General features: G+C 31.1%; 1 protein-coding gene across 1 annotated transcript; it reads right to left on the minus strand.

The window, feature by feature from the left end:
* Positions 1–538: 538 nt before the first annotated feature.
* On the minus strand, positions 539–12,087 carry LOC140846493 (killer cell lectin-like receptor subfamily F member 1). Its single transcript, XM_073222962.1, has 6 exons — positions 11,906–12,087; positions 8,068–8,166; positions 7,209–7,364; positions 3,573–3,712; positions 3,068–3,180; positions 539–1,105 (listed from the first exon to the last, which is right to left on the minus strand). The coding sequence occupies exons 1-6, from the start codon at positions 11,988–11,990 to the stop codon at positions 997–999; spliced, it is 702 nt and encodes a 233-aa protein (XP_073079063.1). The 5' UTR covers positions 11,991–12,087; the 3' UTR covers positions 539–996.
* Positions 12,088–12,502: the final 415 nt, after the last annotated feature.

Raw genomic sequence — 12,502 nt, forward strand, 5'->3', positions numbered from 1 at the left:
AGGCCTAACCTGAGCTAACCACGAGAAATAGATGCATTCAAACTGAAGACCATTTTACAGAATAACCATCTTGTAGTATTCAAAAGTGTCAAGGTCACAAATGTTAAGGAAGGCTAAGGAGCTCTTCCAGATGGAAGACTAGAGAGACATAGTATTAAATGCAGAAGATGGTATTTTACTCTAAAGAACTTTATTTTGAAAATGGGCAACTTTTAAGGGAGCCTGAGAATTAGATGGTAGTATTGCGTCAATGTTAATTTGTTGATTTGGATGATTGTACTGAGATTAATTAGGCAAGTGTCTTGTGTAGGAATGAGACCTGAATTTTGTAATGAAATGCATCAGTTTGGCAGCTAATTCTTAAGAGGGTCAGGAAAAAGGTTAAGTTCTTTTTTCTGTACCATACTTCTTAGAAATTTGTGATAGCTTCTAAATTTAGATAAAAGTTGTATAAAATCTAAAGCAAAGAACATATTAACACGTTTTACCCAGAATTTCCAGTTTTAAGGTTTATAGCATAGAAATGAAAGTGCTACTATTTAAGAAAATATTTAGAATATTTATTGCAAACATGGTTTATAGTAGCAAAAACCTGGAAACAAAGTTAATGCTCATCAGTAAAGGAATAAAAAACGTATATAAATCCACACTGTAGCGCAACTCAAAACTACATAAAATTTACATAGGATATTGTTAATAAAAACATGAAATACAGAAATGCAGACATTATTTGATCACACTTTCTGTAAAATTTAAAAATGAAGGAAAGTCCTGCATATAAACGTATGGGTTCACATAAAAATTGGAAGGCTGTCTTAGGCTATTAATGTGGGCTACTCAGAACTTAGGACCAATGTAGATGATGGAAGGAAAACAGAGATGAGATTTGGATGTTTAATTGCAGTTTTGAATTCTTACTCCTTAAGATTATTATTAGAAACTAGTAAACAAAAGACTTTGATCACTGATTATTTCACTACCAATTTTTTTTTAACCCTAATATTGGCAAATCCATCTGAAAACGCTGTTACAGGCTTCAGAGTAAATTTTGTTTTCCTTGGTGGAAGCACAGCTGTTTTCTTTAGCTGGTCCTTTTATGAAGAATCTGCAGAAGAAAGGAAAAATATAATAATACTCATTATTGCTGAAGACATCCATTTGTGTTTCCAGGTAACACTCTCCTCAATAAAAAGGTAATTCAAATTTCAAGGCTTTTCAAATGTGTTGATTCACTAAACATTACAATATCTCTGTGACTGGCACATGTTTCCCAGAGAGTCTGTTTGCAAATGACTGAGTAAATAGTAAGTATGTGTCCATATACCTGTTCTAGTGTCCCATGTGGTCATTAGATTAAAAAATTAGTTGATGTCACATAGAACAGTTCATTTAACCTTTCTTGGCTTCTCGTATCTAATTGTAAAAAAAATAATAATATTTACCTTATGATATTGTTATAGAGATTTTATAGATGTTTGTAAAGAACTCAGTATGCAAATTGACACTGGAAGCCTTTAATAAATTGTGCATTTATTGTATTGTTTATTCATGAGGCAAATGTTAAATGAAATAATAAAGTTAGCTATAAAATACTGCAGCATCAGTGATTTATTGGAAAAAGTTCAAGGAAGAATCATGGAAAAGATGCACATGATCATTAAAGCTTCCAAATTAATAGGGGGCAAGTAAGTACTGAATTTTTACAGAAGAAAATACACCACACCCAAGATTATATCTGAATTTTGTACTGAACATATTTTGTACAAAAATCCCTAGGCATGGTGTAGAGTTAAAATCAACACTAAAGTTAGTGTTGAGTGTATGTGGTGTAAGGAAAAAGACTGAGGTTATCATCTTCACAGTCGTCTATCAGATAATGTTCAGTGATACGACTCAACCCTCAGGACACACCCATAATTTTGTTCTCCAACCCAAATAATGTCTTTAGTTGACTCCCTTAGATTGATTAATTTAGTGCAGTGAGAAAAAAAATAAGTACTATTTATTGATGAAGTAATAGCAAAGGGAAATAACACAGTGGTATCGTTAAGTTGGTTACCATACTATATTATTTTCTTATCACTGTTATAGTGAATTAACACAAACTCAGTGGCTTCAAGCAAGACAAATTTGTTATCTTATAGTTCTTGATATTAGAAACACAAAACTGGTCTTATAGGACCAAAATCAAGTGTCTGCAGAGGTGCCTTCAGTGAGCACTAGGGAGAAGTCCAGTCATCAGTCTTCCGGCTTCAGAGGCCCCTGCATTCCCTGGGCCAGGGTCACATCACATGGACTCTGTGTTTGCCATCACACCTCCTTCTCTGACTTCCCTTACTTATTCCCTCTTATAAGGACTCTTGTAATGACTTGGCCCAGCCAGATAAGCCAGCATAGTATTTTCTATCTCAAGATTGTTAATTGAATTACACCCATGAAGTCTCTTTTGCCATGTAAGGTAACATATTCACAGGATTTGGGGAGAGGATATGGACATCTTTGGAGATCATTATGCAACTACGAACATATGGATAAGGTGAATTTACTGGTTTTACTATTTGTGTTTCTAATTAAATATTTTTAAAAATTAATATAAGCACACAAACATGTTGAGATTTTTCAAATCTCCAATAATCTCTTGCAATTGCTACGAGAATTTTGAATTATTTTGTTTTGTCTTGTACTTCTTTTTTCTTCATTAATATTATGATAATCATGCAATACAAAAAATTGTACATGGGTTTTTCTTTTTTAATCACAAAAGTGGTTTGGGTAAGCATTGAACACTTTGAAAACAGAAGGCTACGTTGGTTGAGTCCACCTTTCCATATATGGTGTGAGTAGCCTTTAAACATCAAATGCACAACCTTTATTGTTTCCAAATCCTTTTACTTTAAAAACCAAGTCAAAATATCCATCACTACCCCAGTGAACATTAATTTTCATCTTTTCAAATTTTAGTACCAAAAACTATTTCAGAATTGATTCTTATAGACTTGGAGGTGCCTTATGAAGATAAGTTCTACAAATAGGCAACAAATCAGATTGCATATTAAAAAAGACTCACATCTTTGAATCTAATGGAGAACCATCCACCCAAGTCCATGTCGTCTTCAGGGAAGTAAAGTTAAGTCCAATCCACACATAGTTTGATTGTTTTAGGTTTCTCTGAATAAAAGCCTAAAAAGTGAGTGAAAATTACATAGATGAACAGAATATTTTAATAATTCAGACGTACCAAGTAAGATTTTAGAATTTTATTGTGCAGCCAGGACTCTGAATGAAGATTCAATACTGATCAATTCATATCTTATTTACACACATTATATAATACCTCGTATATCATATACATAAACATACACATATATTACTTGCAAACTGAATACAAATTTTTAGACCAGGACCACCATACATCAAGCAAAACATTGGCTTTGAGCACAAAATTTAACAGGGTGCCAAAACCTCATAATCAAGATAAATGATATTTAATGGAGGGGTAGGAAAAAACAAGAGGAAAGTCACTTTTAACTGCAAAGAGGCTAATGCCATAACCATGATACTAAACTACTTACCATTTCAAATTGGTCCTGAAGGATTAGTAGATGAGAGTTTCTTCCCAAACAATATCCATAACTGTCACTCCAATTCTTCATCTCCTTAGAGAACCAATAACACTTTCCTTTATGTTTGATCCAATCTGATGGGCAGAACCCTATAGGTAAATGATGGAAACAAAGAATATTAAGTTACATATGTTTCTTTGAACATTGACAATGAAAATACTTATGGGTTATATGAGTAAGTGTGGAGCTATAATGAAATCACTCATAAAAAGGTGTTCAGACTCACAAGGTATCCAAAATAGAAATGCTAATTCATGGGAATTAAGAATCAATTTAGTGAGATGAAGCAAACCCTAGACATAAATTTTGTTTCATGCCAGGATCTAATATAATTACTAAAATAAGAACCAGTGAAGCTATATATTACATTAATGCTATTTGAGAGATTAAATAAAATATTATCTATGCCATTTGCTTATATATCCATATGAAATTTTAGAATCTCCTTGTTTTATGTGTCTAAATTTCTTTAATATAGTCTTTTGATATTAAATAATATTGAGATTAAGAGTATTCTTTCAGCCTCTTTATAATTGCAAGTTCATCAAGTCCTTTGACTTCTTAAATTAAAATGAAATTGAGGTCTTCTTAAACTAAAAATATCTGAGATGTCTGCCATAATAATGAGGAAAAGGGAAGTGTATGTAAAATATAAGTATAGGTCCATATAACCATTCAAACTTGTGACCATTAAAATCTCCTTTTTTTTATTGAGAGTTCTTAATATAATCTTAAGATACTAAAGACCTACTTGATACATGATTTGCAACATTTTTCTCATTGTATGTGTTGTCTTTTCTATTTTTGACACTGTCCTTTGAAGAACAAATTCCTTTCTTTTTTTTAGGGTAATTTTCCATTTATTAACGTTTTTTCTGTTCCATCCTTACAAAGTTCAGCAAACTCAAGGTCCTTTTTATTTAACATCACAATTTCTGTAACTTAGTTGGTTTAGTGTTTCTTTTAGAAAGCAGAGATTTCTACTTAGCCACTGTGAATCTCACTGCACTATCTAGTTAACTATGTTAACTTGGATTTAAATCATTTTACTTAATTTTAAAGCATTGATTCTTTTTTCTTTTTGAGAGGGCATCTCTCATATTTATTGATCAAATGGTTGTTAACAAAAATAAAATTCTGTATAGGGGACTCAATGCTCAATGTACAATCATTAATCCACCCCAAGCCTAATTCTCGTCAGTCTCCAATCTTCTGAAGCATAACGAACAAGTTCTTACATGGTGAACAAATTCTTACATAGTGAATAAGTTCTTACATGGTGAACAGTACAAGGGCAGTCATCACAGAAACTTTCAGTTTTGATCACACATTATGAGCTATAAACAATCAGGTCAAATATGAATATTTGTTTGATTTTTATACTTGATTTATATGTGAATCCCACATTTCTCCCTTATTATTATTATTACTATTATTATTATTTTTAATAAAATGCTTAAGTGGTAGGTAGATGCAAGATAAAGGTAGGAAACATAGTTTAGTGCTGTAAGAGAGCAAATTTAGATGATCAGGTGTATGCCTGTAGACTAAATGTTAATCCAAGCTAGACAAGGGCAATAAAACATCCACGGATGCAGAAGATTTCTCTCAAAACAGGGGGTGTGAGGTTCTAAGTCTCACCTCTGTTGATCCCCAATTTCTCACCTGATGGCCTCCCTGCGACTGTGCCTGTTTTAGGTTGTTCCTCCCTTGAGGAATTTTACCCATCACAAATTCCTTATTTTGAAGCTGTTCATTCTATGTTTTTTTCTTTTTCCACCTGTGCTTTTGATATAACATTTGAAATAATTGGCTAATCCAAGGTTATGAAGATCTACATCTGTTTTTCCATGTAATAATTGTATAATTGAGCTGTTACACAGGTTTTTGATTCATTTTGAATTGATCTTTTTATATCATATGAGCTACATGTCCAAATTCATTCTTTGCCTGTGAATATCCAGTTGATCCAGGCCCATTGCTGAAAAGACTGTACATTCCACATTGAATGTTTTGGCACCCTTGTCAAAAATCATTTGCCCATAGGTGTATGGGATTAATTTAGAACCTCGGTTTTATTTCATTGACGTGTCATGTCTATCTGAAAGCCAGTGCCACATGGTTTTGATTACTGGTGATTTGTAGTAAATTTTAACATTAGAAAATGTGAATCTTCCCAATTTACTCTCTTGCAAGATTGTTTTGCTATTCACGATCCCTTGCAGTTCCATAAAATTTTTAGTGTCACCTTGTCTGTTTCTGCAAAAAAGGCCATTGGGATTTTAATAGGTATTTCTTTGAATCTGTAGAACACTTTGGCTATTATTGCTATCTTAAAGAAATTGTGATATATATACATACACACACATACACATAATGGAATATATGTCCTAAAAAAAATAGACTGCTGATATATGATACAATGTGAACTTGAAAAACATATGAAGTCAAAAAAAAGAAGACAAAAAAGGTCAAATATGGTATGATCTCATTATATGGAAATACAGAATAGGCATAGATACAGAAAGCAGATGAGTGGTTGCCAAAGGCCAGAGGGAAGGAGAATAGGAAATAATTGCTTATTGGGTGTGAGATTTCTTTTTTGGGTGATGAAAATGCTTTGGAAGCAGACAGATGGTGGTTGCACATTTGAATGCCCTAACATCACTGATTAAATTTTAAATGGTTAACTTTATGTTTGTAAATATTACCTCAATTTAAAAAGAAGAAAATATATAGTAAATTAATGTCTTACAGTTTTATATACAGTATTAGTCTGACTTTAACGAATGTTCAATGGTATCTAGATGATTTCACATTTACCTATCAAAGCTTTCTTACCTCTGACAAGGTTCTATTACAATACCCAGCATAATGAGGAATTAGGTAGAATATAAACTTTTATGTAATTAAATTATAAAATTTCAGTTAGCTTGGGACTTTTACACATAGAACAGATAATCTAGCAGAAAAGAGTGTCAATAAAGTACACCAAATATATATGACATTTTTATATGTGATAAAGGGGGACAACATAAACTTGTGGATTAGAGAAAAATCTTTTGATAAACAAGTATAAAATAAATTATTCTTTACCTTCTTCATATACCATGCTTTAAAATAAATGTTGAAAGCTCAAAGAAGTTGTGTTGAAAAGTTAAACTAAAAAAAAAAGTCGAATGTACAGTTTCCCAAAATTCTGTATGTTTGGAAATTTTAAGCTTAACATCATGAATAGTTTGCTAGATAACTACTTTTATCTATTTTTCATTTCAAAAAAAGGATAAATAAGCTAGAGACAGTAAAAAATAGCTATTTACATACTGCCTTATAATCAGAATTAACTTTTAGTAGTTATATGTCTCAACTTACTTTTAAATTCATGGAGGAAAAAGCCTATTTGTTACATTCTGTCTTACAGCTCTCCTCCCACCACAAAAAAAATTTTGAATATGAATCAAGTTTTGAGTGAAAAGTAGATTTATGTCATATTGTGCTTATTAATTTATTGATTTTTCAATAGGATTTTTCAAACTTAGGAAGTCTTAAGATTTAAACTACTATAGGCCAAGACTTGAAAGATACCTGCATAATTTGTAGCTCTTGAAACACAGTGACCTGCATCCTTATCATTTATATTTCTTCTTGTGTCATTGTTCATTTTCAGATTTCCAATATCATCATGCTGGGTGATATTTGAATCATTTCCTTTTTGACATTTCAGCAACACTCCCTGAGAAACTTGAAAACAAGATTATTTTAAGATTGGGTAAATATCTTCTCTGCGCAAAGTCCCAAAGACAATTTCTCTGGAATAATTCTGATTATTATTATAAGAAATAACTGAAGAAGTAAGTAGAAAGTTTCTTTAAATTTTCCTGTTTATTTAATTAAAGATAATTTCAAATATTATACAATTAATTCATTTATAGAACACATATTTGTTGAGGGTCCATTTCGTGCCAGCTATTGTCCTGAGAACTGGTGATATAAAGAAAGTAAAGCAAAGTTCCCAATTTTGGGAATTTGTAATAATATTTGGGGTATAATAGCAATCAATATTTGATAGATAAAACAAAAATAAACTAAATGCATTCTTAGATAAAATATATCAACATTTTTAAGGAAAATAACATAATTCTACCTATTCACAATTATCTAAGAAATCTGAATATATGGTTTCCAAATACACCATACCACACACACACACACACACTCAACTTTCCCTCCTATGAGACCATATGCCACTTGAAGAGAAAACACTTATCTAATTTGACTAGCTGTTAAATACATTACTATGGAGTATAATATACTACTGCTTTATACATAATAACTCCTTATTAAATTTTTGTTAATATAATAATAAAGAATGAATGAATATGAAGAGTCATGAGAAAAAGAGAAAACATCTTTTCATATTCTTATTTAAGATCTTTTAACTTACCCAACAAAGTCAGAGAGATCAAAGTCAGAACCAGAATAGCATTTACTGTTCCAGATATTCCCAGCAAGATTTTATACCAGTGCAACATCACAGAACAGTCTGAGAGATTAATCACATGAATTAGCTTAGAAAAGTATATTTTCAAAAAGTGACAGCAATTGTAATGATAGGATTGTATATAATATTGGCTTCAAATTTCAAAGGATATTAGGCAATCAAAAGTATAAACCTTAAATAAATAGAAAAGTACCTATTTATTTTATTTAATAATGATAATATTCTGGGTGGTCAGAAGCTATGATATATAGTACATTGAATCTTAAGAAATTGCTAACACTTGACATAACTGACCAATAGAAAAAAAAATTTTTTATCTATACACCTAATAATTCCCTAAGCATACACACATATATTGTGTACTATACATATGTATTCAAAAAAAATTTATAATTAATCTTATGCTTTAACATAATATTCACAAGTCATTTGACTTATTTCATTTACTGAAGATGTAATATAAATCCAAACTAAATATAACTTCTGGTACTTGCTATTTTAATCTTTAAAAAATCCTAAAATCCTTTCCAACCCAAGGAATAATGATGCTTCAGCTTCTTATTAGATGGTAAACTACTTAAGAGTGGCAGTTTTAATTTTCATATACTTGTGCTGCTAGGTTCAAGATAATAGTGCACCCTCCCTGATGGTTACTAATCAATAAACTGATATCATTTGACAGAAAATAAATAGTCTAAAGCATTACCTCAAGTATATATGTTGTTATTTTTCTCTATCTCATTGAAGAGGACTTAGATTTATAGAATTATATAAGTAGTTTATACTGAATAAATGACATCTATATTTTGCATAATAGATTGTGTCCTTATCAAAGATAATTTTTGCAAATGAATCGTAGTTATTGATGAGAAATCACTCTCATAACTGTGATCATTTTATTGTTCAGTCAATAAATTGAACTTTTAATACTGAAATTCATATTCCAAATACCCTTGAAACCTGTGAGAATAGAGAAATGACATTTAAAGTTGTCAAACCCAGGCAAAAAGAAGCATAATAAACCATACACAGCAGTATTTCAGAGAACTGATACAGCTTTTCTCTTATAATATTGACAAAAATAGTAGAATAAGATTTATCAGAATTTCATTAATGAATACCCTGCATTTCCCAGATTATTTTTGAATATTTTTAATTATTAGCAGTAATAACTAGTAAACTCCAAGAATTCAATAATAACATGTAACAAAATGCCATTTATTTATTTATTTTTAAATCAAGCAAATAGTTATCAGAAAACATTAGGAGAAAGCATGTGGAAGCCTATTCATATTCATCTCAGGCTCAATTATTTCTCTCAAGCAACATGGGCGACCTTCACAGTATGAATTTGAGGCATATTAAGGTTCAGAATTAAGAAGAAAATAGCATTTTCATTATACTGTATTCTCTCTTGTACAAATGAGGTATAATTTAATTTATAAGGTTAAAACATAAGCCTTTACCATAAAAAAATAGTTTTTAAAAAACTGAAAACAATCACTCTTATGACTATCCATACAAAAATCCTCATTATACTGTTAGTAACCAGTACATACTATGAAGAACTTTCCAAATGAAAATGGGTTCAGTATTCCAATGGCATAAAGTGGCTATATGGATTAAAGAAAAACAAAACCCAGCTACGTGCTGCCTACAAGAAACTCACTTCAACTTTAAGAACTCACACAGGCTCAAAGAGAAGGAATGGAAAAAAATATTTGATGCAAATGGAAACTAAAGGAAAGCAGAGGTAGCTGCAGTCATATCAGATGAAAGTATAAATCTTTAAGTCAGACTTTAAGTCAAACTGTAGCAAGTGACAGAAAAGGTCATCGTATAATGCTAGAGGGGTTAATTTATCATGAACATATAACAATCATAAATATAGTACCCAGCATTGAAACACCTAAATACCTTAAGCAAATATTAAAAGATCTGAAGGGAGACGTAGACAACCAATGCCATAATAGCAGGGGGCTTCCGTACCCCACATTCAACAATGGATACATCATCCAAACAGAAAATCAATAGGAAAACTTTGGACTTGAACTATACTAGACTGAACGGACCTAACAAGCATACACAGCATCCCATCCAACCTCAGCAAAATACACATTCTTCCCCAATGCACATGGAACGTTCTCCAGGATACATGTTAGGACATAGAACTACTCTCAGTAAATTTAAGAAGATTGAAATCATACCAAGTATTTTCCCAGCAACAATAGTAAGAAACCTGAAATCAAGACAGTGGGAAAAGCAGAAAATTCACAAATATGTCAAATTAAACCACATATTCCTGAACAGCTGATGGATCAAAGAAGAAATCAAAGGGTAATTTTTTTTTTTAAATCTTAAACAAACATGGAAACACAGCATACCTAAACTTATGGGATGCAGGAAATTCCCTTATAGGAAGGAAGTTTATAGTCATGATTACCTACATTAATATAAGAAGGAAGATCTCAGATAAACAACCTAACTTTACATGTCAAGGGACTAGAAAAAGAAAATCAAACTAAGTCCAGAGTTGGCAGAAGCAAAGAGATAATAAAAATCACAGCAAAAATATAGGATGGGAGCTGGATTTATGGGATGTGGAGGTCTCTGGAAGTACCTTGCTGTATAGGTTTGACTTTAAAAAATTGTAAAATAACTATAATTATATTGTATAAGATGTATAATATATAATTGCATAATATGTATGCTTACACATATGAAAAAGATAAGTTAAGCCAAGATGGAAAAAAGGTATCTCTAAAAATAACAAGGAAAAATTAAAGGTCCCTAACTGGGCATTAGCTAATGGCATAACCACAGAGAGAGGAATTATTTCAAGTAATTTTACAACAATTTGTGCAAGGCCAATGGGATATATACAACACATATTATTAGTAATACTATTTCTATAATGATTCTGAAACTTAGTATATATGGCAAAAATGTAATTTCTTATTATCATGAGCACCAAAATAGGAGAACAAGGATACAAATATTTCATCACAAAGTTAAGTAAAACCCTGTATATAATGACAAGGCTTAAATTGTCAATTAGATTAAAATATAACATACATTTCTCACCCCTAGCTTTATCACATATTAGCGAAGGATCCATTAGTAAAAGATAACTATTGACATATGCCACCTAAATTACTAGGAGTTTAATTTTGCTATTTACTTAAACTTGCTATTTGTGGCTTCCTGAACATCTTCTCTGCACCAAACACATTTTGGTTTCCAAGTCACATCTGCCAACTGAGTGTGAAAAAATGTTCACACAGAGTAACTGGTGCGTTTTGTGGTCTTTCAAGTTATTATCTCTCTTTTCTAAACAAATTTTTTCACCTAGTGAGAAACATATTTTAAAGTTTTTAACCAGGGGAATTAAAAGTTGGCATTTAAAAATGCTGTATTTTATGAATAATATGGAGGTGGATGACTGGCACAAAATATTCATTTTTTAAATTACTACTTTTAATAGAATGCATGTATTTCCTGAGAGTACCTTTGAAGAATTATATGAGACCAAATATTATTTTAAAAGAAATAACTGTTAGTCCCACTTTGATAAATGCGAGACAGAGACAGATACAGAGAGGCTAGAGAGAGACAGAGAGGGAAGCACAAAAGAAATAAAACTATCCAAGAACAGAAAAGAGCAGAACATGGGAAGCTACTATCCACATTATTATCCATATTAATATTAGCGCATATTAAATCCATACCCAGATTAGCCCATACCAATTGGATTAATTGGGTAAAAAACTAAATTCCATACCTTTTAATTTAAGTTGGGTTGTTTGGATGGAAATCTTTTTCCTCAACTCTACATTCAATGTCATATATCTTTCTTCATCTTGCATCTTCAGTGTGAGTGAATGTGTGTTTATATATGTATATATTTTATTTTTAAAGTATAATATATAATAAGAAAAGAATAATAAAACTGTTGATAAGATTGTCCCCAGATTGTCTGCTCAGGGACACAAGGGTTCACGGTTTCATCTATTGGTGAAAACCTCACAGGAAACATTTTTTATTTTTAAATTCATTTCCCATGACCTCGATAACACCTAATTTATCAAATGTCCACCACATATTGAATTTAGTATCATATTTGGTTCTCTTAAAGCTTTTTCTTGATAAGTTTTTAAAAGTCAGGGGAGTGAACTATTGTATTCCTCTAATAGAACTGAGCTCAATGATATACAGTTTAGCATAAATACATGACCTTTCAATTACACACCCTAATATATTGATATTTGATTTTATATACTAGCTTGCCGTTACCTAAGAATTAAATTATTTCCTGATCCTAAAACAACTATATTGATTCCAAAATATGCTAATAATTTAGTAATATCATTTGAAGAAA

The sequence above is a fragment of the Manis javanica genome, chromosome 15, assembly GCF_040802235.1.
Source record: "Manis javanica isolate MJ-LG chromosome 15, MJ_LKY, whole genome shotgun sequence".
NCBI lineage: Eukaryota > Metazoa > Chordata > Mammalia > Pholidota > Manidae > Manis > Manis javanica.

What these genes read in the sequence shown, in the direction of transcription:
- LOC140846493 (XM_073222962.1), bottom strand. Translation starts at nt 11,990, where the DNA reads ATGCAAGATGAAGAAAGATATATGACATTGAATGTAGAGTTGAGGAAA. An exon ending in AACCCAACTTAAATTAAAAG is followed by an intron (nt 8,167 to 11,905) that starts GTATGGAATTTA and finishes TTAATCTCTCAG; the next exon opens with ACTGTTCTGTGATGTTGCAC. An exon ending in AAGAGCTACAAATTATGCAG is followed by an intron (nt 3,713 to 7,208) that starts GTATCTTTCAAG and finishes ATTTACCTATAG; the next exon opens with GGTTCTGCCCATCAGATTGG.